General features: G+C 35.5%; 1 protein-coding gene across 1 annotated transcript; it reads right to left on the bottom strand.

Moving 5' to 3' along the window:
• Positions 1–274: 274 nt before the first annotated feature.
• On the bottom strand, positions 275–20128 carry LOC122239593 (melanoma inhibitory activity protein 2-like). Its single transcript, XM_042989603.1, has 6 exons — positions 20014–20128; positions 17374–17507; positions 15194–15280; positions 8461–9664; positions 491–709; positions 275–384 (listed from the first exon to the last, which is right to left on the bottom strand). Exons 1-6 carry the CDS (start codon positions 20126–20128, stop codon positions 275–277), a joined length of 1869 nt encoding a protein of 622 aa, XP_042845537.1.
• Positions 20129–23715: the final 3587 nt, after the last annotated feature.

Genomic DNA, 23715 nt, shown 5'->3' with positions numbered 1-23715 from the left:
TCAGTATAATTCTCCTGATTTGAAAAAAAAAGGGAATAAAATAGAAAGAAAGAAAAAACAATGCTCATGATCAACAAAACTTAAGGAAAGGTTAAAAAAATCCTTAACAATATCCATGCAACAAAACACTCATGTAAGGAGAAATCCTACATGTAAGATTTTATAGAAAGACCAACATTATGTAACATTTGCATAAGAGGATTCACTTAAACATCATTTTCAGTTACTCCTATATTTAGAAAATAGGTAAAATTATTGCAAAAGATTTAAAAGGTCAACTTACCCTTTCTGTAAGAATTATAATTGATGAAAATGCAGAATTCATGAAATCATAAATGTCAATTTGAAATAAGTATTTCAGAATCTGATACTCAGAAGCATCTTCTGTCAATTTATAAATAAAAATATGTTACCACTTGATGTGATATAACTTTTGCATCTAATTTCTTCCTTAATTGCTGCATTAGAGAACAAATAACTTGTTTCTTACCTTTTTGAGCAATATAATTTTGAGAAGACAGAGAGTAATCAGTTGAAAACATTTGACTGTTTGGCAGGGTATTTTCCACAGATCTGTCTATTTCCTGCTGAGTAGGTCCTTCAGTATCTAGTGATGTTTTTGATTTTTCATCATTATTTTTAGAAGATGGAGTCTCGAAATGTACTTCTTTATTAATTCTTGTGGGTAACTCTATTTCAGATACCATATCTGTGAATAAATATAGAATTGTTTAGGGGGGTTTGTTGTGGGCTTCCTTTTGTTTTCTAGGCAGGTCATTCTTTGAATTTTTGTGGTCATTGTGATACTTCATTACAGAAAGAATTCCGTAAAACATAAACTTCAGCTTGCATTAGTTCCTACTGCGAATGTAATTAATTACCACAGACTTAGTGCCTTAAACAATACAAATATATTCTCTTAGAGTTCTGGAGATCAAAAGTCCCAAAACCAGGGTGTGGGCAGGGCTGTGTTCTTTCTGTTGGCTCTAGAGGAGAAATCTATCTCCTTGCCTTTTCTACTTTTTTGAGGCCACCTGCATCTCTTAGCTCATGGCTCCTTCTTTCATATTCAAAGTCAGCAGTACAGCATCTTGTAACCTCTCCCTTACTCTAACCCTCCTTCCTTCCACCTGTAACAAACCTTGTGATACTGGGATAATCTCTCCTTCTCACATCTGCAATATGACATTTTGCCATGTCAAGTAACATATTCACAGGGTCTGGGAATTAAGACATGAACATTTTTGAATGGTCATTATTTAGCCTACCACAATGCTTTTCTTTATTCTTTTACCAAGGAAGAATTTTTAAGACTGTATAGAATTCTATTCTCTACATTGCCTTTTTGTCCTAAAAACTATTTAAAAAAAAATAAAAAATAACATAACTGTCAACAAAGATGCTGTTGTGCTATTATATAAGCTTATGACTAAGAATAAGACATTAAATAGCTCTCCATAGGATTTCATTCCTGTTAGATATATTTATTATCCAAGAAAGTATAATATTTAAATCCTATTGCAAAAATATATATCCCCGCCATTCAAGAAAATTAGTTACGATAGATTTTTCTTACTTTATCTGTTAGAGAACCAGAAATAGTCAAAATGACCAAAATTATTTACCATATCTACAGCCTCATTTTTTATACAAAAGATTTATTTAAAAACCAGTAAGACCCTACTACATCATGACCTTGTCACACTGGGCATTTAACACAAGACTTGCTCTACAATACTGGGAGGGGGCACATAAAACAAATCAAATTGATTCAGAAGCATAGCAATTAAGAAATAAAGTAAATTTATTTTTTGTTTTAATGTTTACTTATTTTTGAAAGAGAGAGAGAGCAAGATAATGACCTGAGCCAAAGTCGGATGCTTAACCGACTGAGCCACCTAGGTGCCCCCCAATGAAAGTAAATTTCCTTTAATGAGAACTCAGAATTAAACTTCAGAGGGACTCAACATCATACTTCCATTCGGGGACTTGATACAAAAATTTAATTTGAACTGCTATTAGCAGGTGGCAGGAACCACCTTCAAATGAATCTTCAAATTAGAAAATACTGTTTCACCACCTGTTGGGGATAAGTTGCAAATGGAATAATTTAGTATGGTGAGTAGCTATTTTGATGATCACCTCGCCTGGACACTTTCCCATAACCATTCCGCTGGTTGCTGTAATCACCATATATATGGTAGTTGTTGTAACCAGTGTAATAATATACTCCATAACCGCCTATTCTATATAATGAATAGAACAAACTGAGCCAGTTACACAGAGAAAGACAATATTAAAGTTCACAACAATTAACTTCCAAGTTCTGAAATCTAGTCCGCTAGGTTATACATGTCTACAGTCCATAGTTGCCAGGATGTACTATTAAATATAAAAGCCATTATCACTCAAAGTTTTAATGAGATTGCTCCAAAAAAGAAAGAAAGCCCACTACCAAAGAAACTATATTAACCATTTGCACAGAAAGGTACCCATAGTCTTAGGATATTTGAAACAAATTTGAAAATGACAAGGTACCAATCAAATCTCAGGTATTGTACTTTTTCCATTCCCTTGGAGCTTTGTTAATTTCAAAGTCCAATTTTTGTTTCCCCTTTCAGCCCATGTCCAGTTTATAGCATATCATATTATCCAGCAGGTACATTAGAAAACAATGAATAGGGGCGCCTGGGTGGCTCAGTCAGTTGAGCGACCGACTTCGGCTCAGGTCATGATCTCATGGTTTGTGAGTTCGAGCCCCACGTCGGGCTCTGTGCTGACAGCTCGGAACCTGGAGCCTGTTTCAGATTCTGTGTCTTCCTCTCTCTCTAACCCTCCCCCGTTCATGCTCTGTCTCTCTCTGTCTCAAAAATAAATAAAACATTAAAAAAAAAAGAAAACAATGAATAAATAGAAGCTTTATATATCCTAAAATCAAATACATCCTTTATATCAAGTGAAAAATTTGAAAGATATGATTGAGAGCAATCTTTATTCGTTAATAATTATAAAATGTTTTATAGTTTATTTTTTTAAAGATTTTGAAGTTTGCAATTTTTAAAAATTTGTTAATGTTTATTTATTTTTGAAAGAGAGAGAGAAAGAGAGAAACAAAGCATGAACAGGGGAGATACAGAGAGAGAGAGAGAGACACGGAATCCAAAGCAGGTTCCAGTCTCTGAGCTTTCAGCACAGAGCCTGACATGGGGCTTGAACTGACTAACCTTGAGATCATGATCAAGCCAAAGTCGGACACTTAACCGACTGAGCCACCCAAGGACCTCATAGGATATTTTCTATTTTAAAGCACATTATATAATTTACTAATTTACTAGAGTATGCTGTATAAAAAATATATAGATAGTATAAGTTCACACTATATTCTTGACATTATTTAAGTTATTTTGGCAATTAAGAAAAATTGACAGCATAAAAATAACATTTTTTGTATGTTTATGTTGACGAGATAGGGAAAATACTGATACTTTTAAATAGAATATAAAAGTAAAAAACTCAAGATATTCTCATTCAACTGTTAGTAAAATACATTCTTCCATGAGTATACACAGGTATGCGCTTATTTTCACTTTCAGACCCAAAACACCGTAAAGTTGTGCTTAGAAATCAAATTAAAATCAACATGGGGCACCCGAGAGGCTCAGTTGGTTAAGTGTCCAACTTCTGCTCAGGTCATCATCTCACAGTTCATGGGTTTGAGCCCCGCATTGGGCTCTGTGCTGACAGCTCAGAGCCTGGAGCCTGCTTCAGATTCTGTCTCTCTCTCTCTCTCTCTCTCTCTCTCTCTCTCTGCCCCTCCCCCACTCGCACTCTGTGTCTCTCTCTCTCAAAAATAAATAAACATTAAAATCAATACTAAATTACGTTTTAGATTTCATTCATATACTATGAATGTGTCTGGCAAAGGCAAAGCTACATGTTTTCTTAATTTGGTAATCTCATGAAATTAACATCTTGCTTCAATGAGTGTCCTAAATTTTAGAGGGAATTCAAGAAATTATAAATCTTCTCACTGCTTTTTTACAGAAGTCATAAATCTATACTGTCAGAGAAAAAATTTATATAAGTTTTGCATTTCAGTGTAAGAAGGCTAATAGAGATTTAATTAAAATATTCCTTATTTTTCTGATTTTATGCTACATATTAAATATTTAAATGTGTATACCTTTCAATGATAATATACCTGAGTTCAAATTTATAATGAAAATATATATGCATGTCTTTTGAGAACTTTCATTTTAAAAGGATTATCTGGGGCGCTTGGGTGGCTCAGTCGGTTAAGCATCCAACTTCAACTCCAGATCATGATCTTACAGTTTGTGGGTTTGAGCCCCACATCGGGCTCTGTGCTGATGGCTCAGAGCCTGGAGCCTGCTTCAGATTCTGTGTCTACCTCTCTCTCTGCCCCTCCCCTACTCGTGCTCTGCCCCTCTCTGTCTTTAAAAAATAGATAAATGTTTAATTAATTAATTAATTAATTAAAGGATTATCCTTGGGGCACCTCAGTGGTTCAGTTGGTTAAGCATCCAACTTTGAATCAGGTCACGATTCCACAGTTTTTGAGTTCTAGCCCCACATTGGGCTCTCTGCTCTCAGCACAAAGCCTGCCTTGGATTCAGTCTTCCTCTCTCTCTGCCCCTCCCCCCTTGCAGGACTCTCTCTCAAAAATAAACATTTAAAAGGATTATCCTTCCCCAAAATTAATTGAAAAAAATTTTTAATTTGAAACATATATGTCAAAGTTTACCACATTTGTATTGTTGCATCATATATTCATGTGCATACTAATAGCCATTTATTTTAAGACAATTCAATTTTCAAACATAGTTTAAACTGATCATTTGACTGAATTAACTAATCAGAGTTAAAGGGGAAAAAACATTCTAACCATTCCTAGCCTAAAATATTCAGGTAAAATGTGGGATTTACTTCTCAGTTACTTTTTTGTTTTTACACTTATTTATTTATTTTGAGAGAGAGAGAGAGAGCATGAGCTGGGGAGGGGCACAGAAAGAGAAAGAAAATCCCAAGCAGGCTCTGCATTGCCAGCACAGAGCCCGATGTGGGGCTCAAACCTACAAATCATGAGATCATGACCTGAGCCAAAACCAAGAGTCAGATGCTCGGTTATTTTTTAAGACAAGGATAGGAAAGTATCAGTGCAGTTCTGAAAAGCAGTATTATTGCTTATAATAAGACAATTATTCAGTGTCTATTGCTCTTTCAATTATGAATTTAACATGGCACTTTGGTGCTGTCACTTATTTAGCCTTGTTCAAAAGATGAAAGTCTCAAGTAGGCAAACACAAATCAGTAACTTACTCTTACCTGTGGACATAAAAGTTAAAACTGAGCAATCAGCTCAGGAACCTGAATACAATGGGACTGTTGTAAATGCAGGATTCAGTGATGTTTAATGGCATTAGGGGGAAAAAAAAGGCTTATTCTATTATTAATTACACTGAAACTTATATGTGTTTAAATTCTTTTAAAATATTGTTTTAATTGCATTTAAAATAAATAACGTATGTTAAGAAAAATGAATACTTCCCATAATATTTTTTAATTAAATTAATTAATTAAATTAATTCAGGGTATTATTTTCACATGACTTAAACCAAAGCTTTAGGACTTACATTAGATATGTAAACCTTGGTGACTCAGTCGGTTAAACATCCAACTCTTGATTTTGGCTCAGATCATGATCTCCTGGTTAGTGAGATTGAGCCCCAAATGGGGCTCAGCGCTGACAGCAAGGAGCCCTCTTGGGATTTTCTCCCACTCTTTTCTGCCCCTCCCCCACTTGTGCACGCTTATGCACACATACACACTTATGCTCTCTCTCTCAAAATAAACATTTTTTAAGAAGGATTTACATTAGATATAGATATGCCTTTCTTACAATTGTTTGTAAACAGAATTTTAAGTCAAATAACATAATGAAGAACGTTTTATATTTAGCTATACTTGGAAAATTCATTTAAATAAGTTCAATTGGAGTCCTTTTGTAAAATAGTTAATATTGCAATATAAATAACTGTTCCCTAATTTATGTGTTTTGTAAATACCTATATCAGTATATTAGTTTTTCTGTAAATCTGGTTATCTCAGGTTTCAGCCTTTCATAAATATTGATTTAAGATCCAGTGATTCATTTTTTTAATGCAATCTTTCTGATTAACGCAAGTTTTCACTTGGTATTTCCTAAAAGAGTTATTGAAATTATCTAAAAATATTGGCTGCTATAGCTGTTTCTCCAATAGCCAGAAAGTAGGGCCTATGGATTTATCTGAATCCTTTTAGTATTACCTTTTTAAAATAAATTTTAGGGGCACCTGGGTGGCTCAGTCAGTTGAGTGTCTAACTCTTGACTTCGGCTTAGGTCGTGGTCTTATGTTTCATGAGTTTGAGCCTCGCATGGGGCTCTGTACTGCCAGTGAAGAGCCTGCTTGTGATTCTGTCTACCTCTCTCTTCGCCCCTCCCCTGCTTGCCCTCTATCTCTCTCGAAAAGAGGGAGGGAAGGAAGGAAGGAAGGAAGGAAGGAAGGAAGGAAGGAAGGAAGGTTAAAAAAATAAATTTTACATGACCCCAGGTTGTTTTGCATTTAATTAATATCGTAATATTTTGGAATAATCTACTTTGTATATATAGAACGACCTATCTTTTTTAGAAGCTTAAAGGAATTTCCTAATATTTTCATAAAATCCCTCAAAATTAGTTGTAATTGCATAAATGTCCTATTCTCGTTTGATCTCCTGTTTTCATATGTAGAAATTCTCACCAAAATAATATCAAAACAGGGAGGGAGACAAAACATAAGAGACTCTTAAATATAGAGAAATATAGAGAACAAACTGAGGGTTGCTGGAGGGGTTGTGGCTAGGGGAATGGGCTAAATGGGCAAGGGGCATTAAGGAAGACACTGGGATGAGCACTGGGTGTTATATGTAGAGGATGAATCACTGGAATCTACTCCTGAAATCATTATTGCACTATATGCTAACTAACTTGTATGTAAATTTAAAAATAAATAAATAAATAAAACTAAATTAAAAAAAAAAAAGAAATTCTCCTAGCATCACTATATGAAATAATAAATAAATTCTACTAAAGTGATGTTCAGTATGCCTTGGAGTTTTTATAAATATGCTTAAAATATTTTCATATATCTATATTTTGAATCTTCTTTATTTCATATTGTTTTGATATTGTTTTGCTTTATTTTAGTCTCATTTATTCTTCTCAATTACTCTTATCTGCTTTTTCACAAATATTCCTTTAGGATCCAACAAGTGTAGAACAAAATCATTTCCTCTTTATGCTTTGACAATCTATTTTTAGTCAAGCATTACACGTACCCATTTCTCATTTAGCAAAGGGTAAGAATATAAGTCTACATTCTGGTTGAAGGTATTAATTCAGTTAAGAGCTCACATTTTGGAGACTATTAAGAAATAACATATAGTTCTTCTGAAAATTCAAGAAAATCAATCATTTCTAATGGAAATTATGTGTTTCCTGAGTGTGCAACATTGTTGATCTCTTCTTATGAAAGGTTATCTATCATCCTAAGGTTCAGTTGTTCCTGTATTATTGGCCAATATTTGCAGTTTCTAATCTGTCCATCAGAGAGACATCAGAATGGAAATGTGAGAAAGTCATTTTATATAATTCTTTACTTAAAGTAGAATCCACATTTCTAATCATAGAAATTGCTAAATACTTAGATGCTAGATCTAGAAGTATCCTGTGATACTCTGCCCCTTTCCATAGTTTTCTGTTTAGCTCCCAGAATTGATAGAAAACCGTTCAAATATAGTTATATTGGGAATGTGTTAATAAGCTAAAAAGTTAATGTAAATGAGCAGAAACCCTCATTAATGAAAATAGAAAGTCAGTGTACATTGTCGAAATTAATCAAAGCAGAACAATATAAAGATTCTATTTAGAAAATAGAGATAAATACTAAAAGAAATTTGCTTCAAAGGAAGAAAGAAAGAAAGAAAGAAAGAAAGAAAGAAAGAAAGAAAGAAAGAAAGAAATTATTGTCCCTGGGACAGAGGAGAGAGTAGAGGTGGACAGAAGCAACAAGTTGCTTTTGTATAAAAAGAAAAAAAATAGGCTTAGCACTATTTATATAAAACCTGTTTACATATACTACTTTCATAAAAATTAAACTTTGTTGTAAAATACCTTAAGATCTTCTTGGAATATCTATGTATCTCCAATCATTCTTTTTACCTTGGTATTTTATTTTATAATACTAAGATCTAATTCCCAGAGTAAACCAGAAATTAATAAAAGGGTAGTTGATAAGATTGTTATTGACTTTTGAATATGCTGAGAAACATGGATTTCTGGATTTTTTTTATCTGATTTGTACTTATAAGAATAAATTATGTTTAAAAAATAAGTTACATAATAGATATTTTTATACAAACCTGACTGACTGTATCTGCTTTTCAGCATCATAACTTTCATATTATCTGTTTGATAATTTTCAACTGAAAATTCTTCTGTTTCATCATTGTCAACTACATTATTTTCATCCTGCATCTGTTTGGGAGATGGCAATTCTGTTTCCTTTGGAATGTCCTGGAAGTTCCAAGGATTGTCAAAATTATATAAGAAATTTTTAAAATATGGTAATGTGTCAGAATCATCTGTTTTCTCTAAGACTCTTTCATTCCCTACTTGATCTTCAGTTTCTATAATTTTTATTGTTTTTATTTCTTGTTCCTTATCAGGGTCAAATTTACTTTTTGGAAGATGTTCATGTTTATCTCCTCCACTTCCTTCTTCACTTTTTCCATCATCTGACATAATTTTATCTTCATTGGTATATACAAAGCCTAGCATACCAAAACCAAAATCAAACCAATTTGGTTTGAGAATTGAGCTATCATTGGTGATTGTGTCTTCTTTTTCTGTTAATGTTTCTGTGCATGGAACTGTGGATTCTTCCTCAGATGGTATGGAATTAGGAGCATCTTGTAGTGGTGAACTTCTGTCTTCAGGCAGTAATTCAAGCCCTGTATCCTCACCTCCAAAACCTAAATAACTTGTAAAACCACCCCCAAACCAACCAGTGGCTTGAGGACTGATGGAACCTAGTTCAGACTGTTTCTTTGGCACTGAATTGAATTCCGATTCTGGTTCTTGATTTTGTTCTGTCTGGGGCTCATCATTATTTAATTCCTGTAGGTCATTCTCATCTTTTCCTGCTACTTTTCTGCTTGGAAATGAACTTTCTTGTAGAGGTTCAACAACTGATTCAAAAGTCTTTCCTTTAGCTTGTTCTCTTCCAAATCCAAACCATCCTTTCACTTCAGACACAGTTGAGGATGGTGGGATATGAACCACTTCAGGAATAGAATCCTCTTCCAGACTTCCAGCTTCCACTTCTTCCCAATCTTTTGATTCACTAGAACTTCTGATATCTTCAGGAGCCTCTGATGCTGGAAATTGATCTTCCAACAAAATACTTTCAGAAGTTGAATAAAATCCAGATTCTGTCTGCAAATCATTTTCATATACACTTAATTTTTGGTCTTTATCTTCTTCATAAGGATATATGTTTTTGCCATCACTGTCTTCATTTTCAAATGTGTAGCTTACTCCAAGAAGACAAAGAAAATCAGATTCCTAATAGAAAAAAAAATTATGATTGACATAAATACACCAAAATTCCTTATTTCTCCCTAAATCATTTAAAATGAATGACTATGATTTTCCCAAGACCATAAAACTAACTCGACACACAGCATAAACTAAAATCAGATCTCCTAATCTCAAACATTTATATCACAACTGACCGCGCAGGGTCGATGATATACCTAAATGAAAAATCAAGGCTTTGAGTATATTCTGAAAATAAACTCCTGATGAAAATGTATATATGTCCACAAAATCTTGCTTCTCCTAAGAGTGCACTGAACAGGCACGTTCAGCTGCGTGGTGATTTAAGAGAGGGGAATTTCACAGCACATGATGACAGTTCAGACAGACCAGAGACTGTAAAGCATGGAGGCCTGGTTAAAAGTTGCAGTATGGCACAAAAACAGACACTCAGATCAGTGGAACAGAATAGAGAACCCAGAAATGGACCCACAAACGTATGGCCAACTAATCTTTGACAAAACAGGAAAGAATATCCAATGGAATGAAGACAGTCTTTTCAGCAAGTGGTGCTGGGAAAACTGGACAGCAACATGCAGAAAAATGAACCTGGACCACTTTCTTACACCATACACAAAAATAAACTCAAAATGGATGAAAGACCTCAATGTAAGACAGGAAGCCATCAAAATACTAAAGGAGAAAGCAAACAAAAACTTCTTTGATCTTGCCCTCAGGAACTTCTTACTCAACATGTCTCCAGAGGCAAGGGAAACAAAAGCATAAATGAACTATTGGGACCTCATCAAAATAAAAAGCTTCTGCACAGCAAAGGAAACAATCAGCAAAACTAAAAGGCAACCGACAGAATGGGAGAAGATATTTGCAAATGACACATCAGATAAAGGGTTAGTATCCAAAATCTATAATGAACTTATCAAACTCAACACCCAAAAAACAAATAATCCAGTGAAGACATGGGCAGAAGACATAAATAGACACTTCTCCAAAGAAGACATCCAGATGGCCAACTGACACATGAAAAACTGCTCAACATCAGTCATCATCAGGGAAATTCAAATCAAAACCACAATGAGATACCACCTCACACCTGTCAGAATGGCTAACATGAATAACTCAGGCAACAACAGATGTTGGCAAGGATGCAGAGAAAGAGGATCTCTTTTGCATTGTTGGTGGGAATGCAAACTGATGCAGCCACTCCGGAAAACAGTATGGAGGTTCCTCAAAAAATTAAAAATAGAACTACCCTATGACCCAGCAATTGCACTAGTAGGTATTTATCCAAGGGATACAGGTGTGCTGTTTCTAAGGGGCACATGCACCCCGATGCTTATAGCAGCACTATCAACAATAGCCAAAGTATGGAAAGAGCCCAAATGTCCATCGATGGATGAATGGATAAAGAAGATGTGGTATATGTATGTACAATGGAGTATTACTCAGCAACCAAAAAGAATGAAATCTTGCCATTTGCAACTATGTGCATGGAACTAGAGGGTAGTATACTAAGTGAAATTAGTCAGTCAGAGAAAGACAAATATATGACTTCACTCATATGAGGACTTTAAGACACAGAACAGATGAACACAAGAGAAGGGAAGCAAAAATAATATAAAAACAGGGAGGGGGACAAAACAGAAGAGACTCTTAAATATGAAGAACAAACAGAGGGTACTAGAGGGGTTGTGAGTAAGGGGCATTAAGGAATCTACTCCTGAATTGTTGCACTAGATGCTAACTAATTTGGATGTAAATTAAAAAAAAATTTTTTTAATTGCACTAAAACATTTAGGTTTCTTTTATTGAGATATTACATAGCCAGTTGAGGTGGGGAATCCTCTTGTTCATCTCACAGAACAACCAAATAATCAAGAAGAAAAATGGTTAAGTTATTATTATTACTACTATTTTTTTTTTAATTTTAAATAGTCTCCATACCCAATGTGGGGATTGAACTCACAACCCAGAGTTCAAGAGTCACGTGCTCTACTGACTGTGCCAGCCAAGGACCCCAAAATTGTTATTTTTTAATCTCATGGTATGAAACAGTGATATGTGCTGCTCTTTGGATATGATCATTATGAGAATACAGTTCAGGACTTTTAAAAAGTAAACTTCAAAATTAACATTTTACAATGTTTTAGGCACTGCAATCTAGTAAGTGCTTGAGAACAGACTCTGGAACCAACCATCTGGGTTTAAATACTGACCCTGCCAAGTTCATCTCTATGATCTTGGGTGAATTATATGACCTTTCTATGCCTCAGTTTCCTCATCTGTAAAATGAGAATAATGACAGTACCTACTTTATAGGGGTTTTGTGTTGTGAGGATTAAATGAATGAAATGCTTGGAATAGTAGCTGTCTATAGTAAACACTAAACTAACCTAGCCCAAGTAACACTACCTCAGATGACCCAGTAATGCAAGGGGGAAAAAGCCCAACACCTTGCTTCTATTCAGTGCAGTTCTGAAAGGCCATCCCAGGTTCAGAATTCCTTGAATCAACTGAGACCTTTGTTGCGACTACATCACAGTTCAACTTCTCTGTCTGCCCAAAGCTGATCCCTCACAGGTGCTATTCCTGAGTTTTCCCCAGGAAACCTCTTGAGTGCAAAGGTCTACCTCAGAGTCTGTTCCCAGGGAACTTGACCTAAGAATGTAGGGTGTCTGTATGCTTACTATGTGTTCTGCATTGTTCTAGATGCTGAAATTCTACAGTAAACAAAAGGGAAACAAAGTAATTATGAATTCTAATAAGTGCTATGGAGGACATAAATAGGAATCTGTGGTTAAGATGCAGTAATTCCACAAGAATCATGAAAGCCTCTCTGAAGCACTGATGCTTAAGTGGTGACATAAAGGATAAGAAAGAACCAGCCAAGTGAAAAACTTGGGGGAAAGAATTTCAACAAAGGCAACAGCCTGTTTGGGTCTCTGGGCTGGGAAAGTGTTTGGCATGTTCTAAGAACAGTCAATAGGTGAGTGTGGCCTGGGGCATAGTGAGCAAGGGGAGAGCAGGAGCAGCTCAAGTAGAGCCAGGGTGAGGAGTCAGGGCTTGATTCTAGGTTCAATAGAAAGCCATTAAATGGCTGTAAAGCAAAGGAATGGCATCTGATTTTTTTTTTTTGGGGGGGGGGGTTGGTTTTTGTTCTTATGAGATCCATTGCTCCATTCCTTTTTGGAGAATGAATTTGAAGAGAGCAAATGTAGAGATGAGGAAATCATTTAGAAGGCTATTGTAGTATTCTATTTTCTTTGTTTTTTTAATAGGCTTCATGCTCAGCACAGAGCCCAATTCGGGGCTTGAACTTACAACCCTGAGATCAAGACCTGAGCTGAGATCAAGAGTCAGATGCTCAACTGACTGAGCCACCTATGCGCCCCTATTGTAGTATTCTTTTTTTTTTAAATTTTTTAAGTATATATTTATTTTTTGTATTTTAAGTATATATTTATTTTTTGAGAGAGACAGAGACAGCATGAGCAAGGGAGGGGCAGAGAGAGAGAGAGAGAAAGAGAGACAGAGAGAGTCCCAAGCAGGCTCCACACCACCAGCATAGAGCCAGATCTGGGGCTCAAACCCACAAAACTGAAGGTCATGACCTGAGGCCCAAACCAAGAATTGGAAACCTTACTGACTGAGCCACCCAGGCACACAGTATAGTATTCTAATCAAGCTACCCTATGACCCAGCAATAGCACTGCTAGGAATTTACCCAAAGGATACAGGAGTGCTGATGCATAGGGGCACTTGTACCCCAATGTTTAGAGCAGCACTTTCAACAATAGCCTAATTATGGAAAGAGCCTAAATGTCCATCAACTGATGAATGGATAAGGAAATTGTGGTTTATATACACAATGGAATACTACGTGAAATGAGAAAGAATGAAATATGGCCTTTTGTAGCAACATGGATAGAACTGGAGAGTGTTATGCTAAGTGAAATAAGTCATACAGAGAAAGACAAATACCATGTTTTCACTCTTATGTGGATCCCAAGAAACTTAACAGAAGACCATGGGGGAGGGGCAAGAAAAAGAAAAGTTAGAGAGGGAGGGAGCCAAACCATAAGAGACTCTTAAAAACTGAGAGTAAACTGAGGGTTGATGGGGGGTGGGAAGGAGGAGAAAGTGGGTGATGGGCACTGAGGAGGGCACCTGTTGGGATGAGCACTGGGTGTTTTACAGAAACCAATTTGACAACAAATTTCATATTAAAAAAAAAAAAAGAAATGATGAGGCCTTGGATTAGGGCTATGGGGAGAGTGAAAATGATGAGTAGACAATATACTCCATATATATTTTGGAGATAAAACTGACAGTATCAGGGATACCTGGCTGGCTCAGTCAGCAGAGAATGTGACTCTTGAGCTCAGGGCCATAAGTTCAAGCCCCACATTGGGCATGGAGTCTACTTTAAAATAAATAAATAAATAAATAAATAAATAAATAAATAAGAATTCTGTCTTTAAAAACAAAAACGAAAACTGACAGTACCAGAAATTATACAGTAAATTGACTGTTAATCCCAGAATTTATGCTGGGAAAGAGCCACATAATAGACAGTTTGCATGACTAGGCTGACTCACTTCACACTGACCTTATTTAAGGTGAGTTGCCTTAGCCTAGAATCTGAATTAAATGGGCTAATCAGACTCATATATTGAAAAGTCACATTCTGGGGGCACCTGGGTGGCTCAGCCAGTTGGACATTGACTCTTGATTTTAGCTCTGGCCACCATCTCATGGTTTGTGATTAAGAGTGAGAAGTCTGCTTGGGATTCTCTCTCTCTTCCTCTTTCTCTGTCTCTCCCCAGCTTGTGCTCGCTCGCTCTCTCTCTCTCTCTCTCTCTGTCTCAAAATAACTGAAAATAAAACTTTAAATAAATAAATAAATAAATAAATAAATAAATAAATATTTTTAAAATTAAGTGAAAATTCACCTTCTGATTCCCTTTCTCATTACCAAGCCCAACATTATCAAATCCAACATTATCTAGCTCACTTAAAACTCAATAGCAAAAGAGGTTGCACAGATATAAGACCCAGAGGGAGTGATGGGAAATAAATTTTGTCCCAGTAGGATAACATTAGTAATAATATCTAATACTTATATAGCACTTACTAAATGCTGTTCTATATACTTTACCTATGTTCATCTTTCCCCATTAATTTGTGAAGTAGCACCATAATATAATCATTATCCTTATTTTACAGATGAGAAAATTAAGGCATACAAAGCCATAGTCAGGCTTTGAACTCAGTCTACTTCCAGAATCTATGTTCTTCACTACTACACTCTACTGCCTGTCCGTTTTTCAGAAAGCAAATGATATGCCTGTCATCAATTTTGTCTTAACCTAATTTTATTCACATATTCAAACTATCCTTAGAGTGAGTTCCCAAACCAACTATTTTATGTATTCACTATACAAGATACTTAACCAATAGACACTTATACTACAGAAAACTATTTTAGCCAAGAAAATTTAAATGCAATTAACAACTGAAATGTTATTTAATACTCACTTTAGTTGGTATCTGAACTTCCTCAGATATGAACACCTCTTCAGTCTGGACTGCGTCTCTGGGAAAATATCCAAAGTCCTTTCCTTTCTACCAAAATGAAGAATGAAGATTAACAAGGAAGAGTTATCAAACCAATAATAATTATCGAGCCTAATTTTGTCCCATGTCCTTGGCTTTCATCTATATTAAATCACAAACATTAATTGGCTTTCATTTGCTGTCTAAAAGAAAGTAAGTGAAATCATATTCCTTTTTTTTTTTAAGATTTTCTTTTTAGGGGTGCCTGGGTGGCTCAGTCTGTTTAAACGTCTGTCCTTTTTTTTTTTTTAAGTGAGCAGCAGGCAAAAATTTATTAGAGTATAAGATCAGAACGTTAGAATACCATGGGAGCTCTCTTTACACAGAAGTGGCATTCAAAAGTGAATACCCTGTGTCTGACTCTTGATTTCAGCTCAGGTCATGATCTCACAATTCATGGGATCAAGCCCCATGTAAAGCTCTGTGCTGACAGTGCAGAGCCTGCTTGGGATTCTCTTCCTCTCTCTCTCTCTGCCCTTCCCCATTTGTCTCTCTCTCTCTTCCTCCCTCTATCTCTTTCATTTAAAAAAGATTTTGTTTTTAAGTAATCTCTACACCCTATGTGGGACCAGATTTACAGCCCCCAAGACCAAGAGTCACCTGCTTTACTAACTGAGCCAGCCAGATATGCCTGTTATTCAAAACAATAGTATTAATTTGAGGGAACAAAGAGCCAAGTCGTAAAATGTCGCTTTTTTAAACTTCAGAGGGAAAACCACCCTACATACTCATTTTCTTCCTTTTTATGTTTGTTAATGACCTTCCTTACCCAGGTGGACCACAGGTTTACACTAGTAAACATGGGCTATCAAAAGGCAGAAGAATGGTGGCAGTAGCCAAGTTAGATGGAGCTGTGACATATTCAGCATTTTTTAGGATAACAGAATCAAGTAAGATGTTTAAACTCTGAAGGGCCAAGATGGATTCATCAATACAGCAAAGATCTGTAAGTCCTCCAGGGAGGATTTGGTTCCATAAAACTTTTCTGGGGCTACCTTGGTAGCAGAGATCTTCTTAATCCAGTTTAATTACATGTAGGATGTCCCCTGAGAGTGAAGGTTTCAGCACTCTTAGCCCATTTCCTATCCCAGGCAAAGTTGAAACGTGTTTTGGTCCTTTCATCCAGCACCGTTACATCTCAACTGTGATTCTCCAGCTCTGCAGTTGCGGCAGCTGTTTGGAAACTGACAGTCTGTGGGTGAATTCCATAGTGTGGTCTCTTAAACAGCTGCCTGCCTGGGTTAATCACCTAATGCACAAAACTAAGTATGCTTGAAACTTCACCCTGGCTCTACACATTGCATGCTACTTTTGTGTGAAACTATCATTCTCATACATAGTAAGCAAGAAAGAATGCTTTCTTTTTCTCTTGTGATACCTACTGTGTCATTTTTCTTACAGCTGCATTGGTTGCCTCTAATGTGTTCAAAGACATACACTGGCATGTTTAAAGGACCATAGCAGTAAGGAATCTTGGGAACTACAGAAGCCAAATAATTCTGGCCATTGAGAGTCAGCCGTTCAGTCATACAGCCCCTGCTGCTAAAAAAGCAGGATAGATCCAAGTAGAATCTTCTCCTTCAAATAGTGATCACAAAGGCTACACAACAGAGAAATCTGATGCATATTCAAAATGGAAATGATGTGTGCATCAGGTGGGTCATGCCTGTTCAGCTTGGGAGTAAAATTGCTTACCATAGCATCTTTTCATTATCGTTGGTGTTGCCTAGATGTCCCATAATCTCCGCTGGCACTTTTAAAGTAATTTTATTCTCCAAGTAAATATAAAACCTAAGTTCAGAAACTATGCATGCTACATAAAAATAATTTCAAGACACTCTTAAGTTCTCTATCCCAACCAAACTGCCTTCCCAAAACACTACTTTTATAGAAATTCTAAAACCAAGACTGAACATGACCATTTTTCGTTTGTTTAAATGTGTTAAATATTTAAATTAATAAATATTTTAAATATATATTACATATATGTTATATATGTAAAGTGCTTTGAAATTATTAAAGTTCCTTTAGAGATGAAAAGCAGCTTTTCTGTGCAAGCTAGTCATTTACTCTACATTCAGTTTTTAAGACTAGATACTTACACTTCCTGCCCACAAATCTTCCCTTTCTCCTGCAAGTTTAACATAAACAGATATCTCTTCTCCCTTAGTGAAGTTCAGGTATCGGCAGTCAGGTCCTCTGTAATCTCTCATGGCTAAGACTCTGCTTATTAAAGCTATGTAAACATGTGAAGAAAAACACACAATTTAAATTAAAATGTTATTTATCTCCCTCCCGTCTTGCCCTCCTCCAGTATATCCTATGTATTTCCAAATGCTAATTGCTTCATATCATTTATCACCTCAAAAACCTACATTGACTTCCCACTGCACACAGAATAAATTCTAAGCTCTTTGGCTTGGTGTCCAAGGCTATCCATAACCTGCTCCTCTTCCTTATTTAAAATGACTTCCTCTTATTCCTTTACAGTCAAGTTCATCTGTCCATTGTCCCTGGAATATGTTGTTACCATCTTGTCAGGAAGGAAAGGTAAAGATAATTCGTTTTCTTCCTGGTACCTACTATAGTAGTTAGTCCCCCTTATTTGAGGGAGATACATTCCAAGACCTCTGTGAAACCACAGATAGGGCCAAACCCTACATACTATGTTTTTCCCTATGTATACATACATATAATAAAGTTTAATTTATAAATTAGGTACAGTAAGAGATTAAAAACAATAACTAATAGTAAAATTGAACAGTTATAACAATATACTATAATAAAGTTATGTGATGCTGGGGCATCTGGGTGACTCAGTCGGTTAAGTGTCCAACCGCAGCTCAGGTCATGATCTCACAGTTCATGAGTTTGAGCCCCGCATTGGGCTCTGTGCTGACAGCTCGGTGCCTGGAGTCTGCTTCAGATTCTGTGTCTCTCTCTCTCGCTCTCTGCCCTTCCCCTGTTTTCTCTCTCACAAAAATAAACATTAAAAAAATTTTTTTAAATAAAATAAAAGTTATGTGATGTGATCTCTTTCTCAAAATATCTTATTTTACTGTACTTACTCTTCTTGCAATAATGTGAGATGATAGAATGACTAAATAAAATGAGATAAAGTGAGGTACATGAGGTAAGCACTGTGACGTAGCATTAGGCTACTATTGACATTCTGACTGTATGTCAGAAGCAAGATCATCTGCTTCTGGGCCATGGTTGACTGCAGGTAACTAGAACCATGGAAAGTGATCCATGGGTAAAGGGGACTACAGTATATTCTAGGCATTATGATAGCTCTTTCATATCTTTATTTTATTGAATCCTCAAAACAGACCTATAAGATCAATAATCTTGTATCGATCTAACAAATGATCCTTTAAACCTTAGAAAGTTGGTCACACACTTGATAAATGGTGGAGCCAGATTTGCACTGAGGTTATTTGCACTGCAACATCTGCCTTCCATATTCTGAGCTTTTTCTTTCTGCTCTTTCCTTCAGAAACTCTTCAGTCTCTCTTCCTGGTCAACTCATATTCTACTTCTTCTATGAGACATCCTGAATTGGTCCAGCCTGTTCTGCCCTTCTCTGAACTTCAATATTACCTATTATTCTTATGCTGTATTGATATTTACTTTTTCATGTTGACCTGTCACTAGAATGAAAATTCCTGGAGGGCAAGAAATTTATCTGACATTTCATTTTATTCTTAGATATACACTCCTATCCCCCCAGACCCAACAAATAATAGGCCCTCAATAATTATGAATGGTCATAACCCCATATACTAGATCTAGCCCTTTAATACATAAAGTAATATACATAACATATTACCTATTATAATTATACTAACATATGTAAAACATTTTGATTAAGTCATACAATTAAAGTTAAAATAATGTTATAAATTACTATGAATTTGAATGTTCCTTTCTATGTTTGGTGTCTGGCCCTAAGGAAACTAAGATGAAGAATAAAGAAGGAAAGAAAGATTATTATTGTTATAAAACATCATCTAGTAAATCTCTATGTATCAAATTGCATATCCAAATGATTAAGGAAAATGTGTACTCATAAAAATTTACTTATAAATTATTTACATTTCTACTAATAATATTTTGGATTTTTAATTTACATATTGCAAATTAAAAATAATTCTCACATACTGGAGAGATAGAATATATGTAAAACAATTGTAATATATTGTGATACTATTCCTTTTGCACCATAATGCTAATAACAGAAAATAACTTCTTAACCAATAAAATGAAAATTAATTTTTCTTTGTAAAAGAAAGGAGAAATTTAATGTTCAAGGATATAAATAAAATTATCCACTCCTAACACTGATTTTAATATTTTTACATAATAAATGAACACAGAAATGATTGTTTGATAACGTTTGGACAATAATACAAATCAATACAAATCAATTATAGCTATCTTAAAAACTAGGAAAAGTGCTGATTTGTTTGTTTTTGAGGCCTGGATTAATATCTTTATAATTTCTGATATATTTATATATCAGGCTGATCTTTGCCCCTTGATATATTTATATTAAAAACTATTACAAAATGCTTTGCTTCTAGCATTTTCTTTTTTTAGTGAAGTATATTTTATAGCTGCAAATATTTCTCAATGACATTAATGCTTACTTCTATCATACATGCCCACAATAATATATTATGTCATTTCAGAACCTCAGTTTAAGAGGAAAAGAAGGCAAAAAAGAAAAACAAACTTACTTTCACATTCCAAGTCACCACATTTTTTAAAGTCTGCCAGCAGTTTTGTGCCCTCCAGACACTTTGTCAGAGAAATTACCAAAAGGAGAGTTCTGTGAACTCCAAGCGCCGCCATGCTAAAACAAGCAGGAATCTCAAACAAGGTTTAAACCAATTGTTTAGGCCATAGACCTGTTTATGACAGTCAAAACAAGAGATATCCCACTTTCTCTACTAAATTTAAGACAAAAAGGTTTATTTGTTTTTTAAAATCTCTTGATAATTACATTTTTCAATTAGTGTTTAGATTTAACTTGAGGGACAAACGCTGTCTGTTCACAATCTGCAGTGTCAGGTCTCCAGATAATACATAATGGTTTAATAATTAACAGATTTTTAGTTGGACTCATGGATTGTAAAAGTGACCTGTGTAAAACCACCTGACTTAAAGGTACCTTGCATTCAACAGGACAGTTCTTAAACCTGTTTTAGAACAGGTTTCTTTCTGTTAAAGTCTTCAGGTAGATCAATCAATAAATGCAAACTGAGTATTTGTCTCATGCAAATACCAACATCAATGGAGAAAGTATATAGATATATGTAGAAGCAGTAATAATTTATATTAAAAGAATGGTTTTGAAATATGATGAAGGTTATTTGAAAAAAGTCCCACTTTCATATTTTAAAAACCTTCAGGTTGTTACTATGAAGTTGAAAATTGTAAGAGTAATAGTTAATTGGGGCACCTGGGTGGCTCAGTTGGTAAAACGTCTGACTCTTGATTTCTGTTCAGGTCATGATCTCACATTTCATAGGTTTGAGTGAGCCCCATGTTGGGCTCTGTGCTGACAGTGCAGAACCTGCTTGGGATTCTCTCTCTCCCTCTTTCTCTGCCCCTCCCTGGTGAGTGTGTACTCTCTCTCAAAATAAATAAATAAACATTAAAAAAAAAAACGAAGAGGGGTGCCTGTGTGGCTCAGTTGGTTAAGCGTCCGACTTCATCTCAGGTCATGATCTCATGGCTTGTGAGTTCAAGTTGCACATCAGGCTGCGTGCTGACAGCTCAAGCCTGGAGCCTGCTTCAGATTCTGTGTCTCCATCTGTCTCTGCCCCTTGCCTGCTCATGCTCTGTCTCTCTCCCTCTCTCTCTCTCAAAAATAAACATTAAAAATTTTTTAAAAATAAAATAAAAAGTAATAAAATAAAATAAAAATAATAAGAAGAAAACTAGTTAAAATGTGGTAAGTACTTCATATGTTCCAGGTATTGTCTTAAACAATTGTATGATTTAATTCCCACATCAACTGTCTAAGGTAGGTAATATTATCATCCCCATTTTGCATATGAGGTAACTGAGGTACACAGAGATAGATTAAATCACTTGCCGATAGCCACACAGTGTGGCCGATAGCCACACAGTGAGTGGAGAAGAAATTTAAATCTAGACACTCGACTCCCCCTATTCATACACTATACTTTGCCACAACAGAATGATGTCTATTACCATCTGCAACAAAACTATTCCAGATACAACAAGTACAGTATTATTCCATGTATTTAAAATTGCATATTTCTGGGGCACCTGGGTGGCTCAGTCAGTTAAGCTAAGGTCATGACTCAGCTTTTTTTTTTAAAAAAAAAAAAGCTCAGCTGAGGTCATGATCTCACGGTTTGAGTTTGAGCCCCTCATCGAGTTCTGTGCTGATGGCTCAGAGCCTGGAGCCGGCTTCAGATTCTGTGTCACCCTCTCTCTCTGCCCCCCCGCACCCCCCCCCGGCTGGTGCTCTGTTTCTCTCTGTCTCTCAAAAATGAATAAATGTTTAAAAAATTTTTAAATAAAATAAAATTGCATATTTCTGTCACTGGAGAGAGATATCTACAAGAATCCTCCCCCATACAGTGAGAACATATAGTATGATTCCAAGTTGTGTTCACTTTTTCTTTGTACTTTATTTGCCTTTTTTTTTTTTTTTTAAATCAGGGACATAGCAAAAATAAATAAACAAAAAATCAGGGGCATATCTTGTTGTAAAATAACAATAAAGCTATGAAAATCAGTTATTTGAATGTTATTGCTGCTTAAAAAGGATCAAAGCCCTATATTGGGACTTTCTATGTAAAACATTAGATCTCAGTAGATCTGGGGAAACCACACCTGTCTACTTCAATCTTGAGAAAGTATTTTTCTAAGTCCTTCTTTGCTGTACCTCTTCTCTATATTTGGGCATGCCACAGTGTACATGGTTTGCAGAATATAGCAGTTGTGTGACACCACACTTCCCTCTAGTGCTTGACATAAATAAATATCTAGCACCTGAGCAAGCTAAGGTGAAGGGCTTTTATTTCAGGATCCTAAAACAAAACAAAACAAAAACAGTGTTTTTTGTTCGTTTTCCAAAAACAAACTTTAGTAAGAAGCCGCCTGTGTCAGATCAAAGATTTTTACATCTTTAGAAAGAATCTGATACAGCATGAATTTGAGGATCATTTGGCTTGCAATCAGAACACTGCATAGTTGTATACATGCACACCCAAAAAGCTTTAGGTTAGTTTCTTGAAAACTTTTACGAGTCTAGAAACTTGTCAAAGACATTTAAAGAAGGATTAACTCTTCAGCTTCAAAATTTGGCACAGAATTATTTGCATAATTTATAATATCAAATCAAGAATATTTATTAAAATTACTTATACTTTTTGTATTCAATATTAAAGACATTACAGCTAAATTGTGAACTAATTAGTTTTGTTTTCTAAGACTTTTTTTTTTTAATATTAAGCAATCTCTACACCCAGTATGGGATTTGAACTCACAACCCCAAGATTAAGAATCACATGCTTATTTTGTTTTAAGTTAGGAACCCAGCTAAATTTAAATTGTCTATTGATTGGCTTTAAGGAAATGTGAGTCAAGAAAAACAGGAGAAAATTCTTGCCTAAGATACTAGCCTGGAGATTTTCTTCTACTAGAAATGTTCCTACTTTCTTACTATATAATATACTCAGATTATTTCACTGTATTTTCAGATCATCACTTAAATATAATTTAACAAGATATCTGAAATGTGGTAGCATAATGTCAACCATCTCTAACAGACCCAAGTGTAGATGTGGTACGTGAAAGAGATAAGAACATTTGGTTTACAGAAACCAAAGCATCAGAGCACCTGGCTGCCTCGGTTGGTTAAATATTCACCTTCAGCTCAGGTCATGATCTCACAGTTTGTGCGTTCAAGCCCCACATCAGGCTCTGTGCTGACTATTCAGAACCTAGAGGCTGCTTTAGATTCTGTGTCTCCCTCTCTCTGCCCCTCTCCCACTGGCACACTGTCTCTCTCTTAAAAATAAACATTTAAAAATTTTTAAATAAGATACCAAAGCATCAATTTTTACCATAAAGATGATCATATTATGCTATTTAGATATTATCTAATTGCTGATGCATTTTTCAGGTCAAGTGTTGAGTCAATATTAAAATATAATACTGCTAGACATTTAGATGGCTAACAGATGCATGAAAAGATACTCAACATCACTCATTATCAGGGTAATACAAATCAAAACCACAATGAGATACCACCTCACACCTGTCAGAATGGCTAACATGAACAACTCAGGCAGGAACAGATGTTGGCGAGGATGCAGAGAAAGAGGATCTCTTTTGCACTGCTGGTGGTAATGCAAATTGGTGCAGCCACTCTGGAAAACAGTATGGAGGTTCCTCAA

This window comes from Panthera tigris, chromosome B3 (genome assembly GCF_018350195.1).
Source record: "Panthera tigris isolate Pti1 chromosome B3, P.tigris_Pti1_mat1.1, whole genome shotgun sequence".
Lineage (NCBI taxonomy): Eukaryota > Metazoa > Chordata > Mammalia > Carnivora > Felidae > Panthera > Panthera tigris.
Note: the sequence above shows the minus strand (reverse complement) of the source record. Positions and strands in the feature narration are given on the sequence as shown.

Excerpts from the sequence above, each read along its gene's own strand:
- LOC122239593 (XM_042989603.1), bottom strand. The coding sequence starts at position 20,128 with ATGGCGGCGCTTGGAGTTCACAGAACTCTCCTTTTGGTAATTTCTCTG. Across the intron at positions 17,508-20,013 it reads TGGTGACTTGGAATGTGAAA|CTTTAATAAGCAGAGTCTTA; the intron begins GTAAGTTTGTTT and ends ATGTTTACATAG. Across the intron at positions 9,665-15,193 it reads AAGTTCAGATACCAACTAAA|GAATCTGATTTTCTTTGTCT; the intron begins GTGAGTATTAAA and ends TTTTTCTATTAG.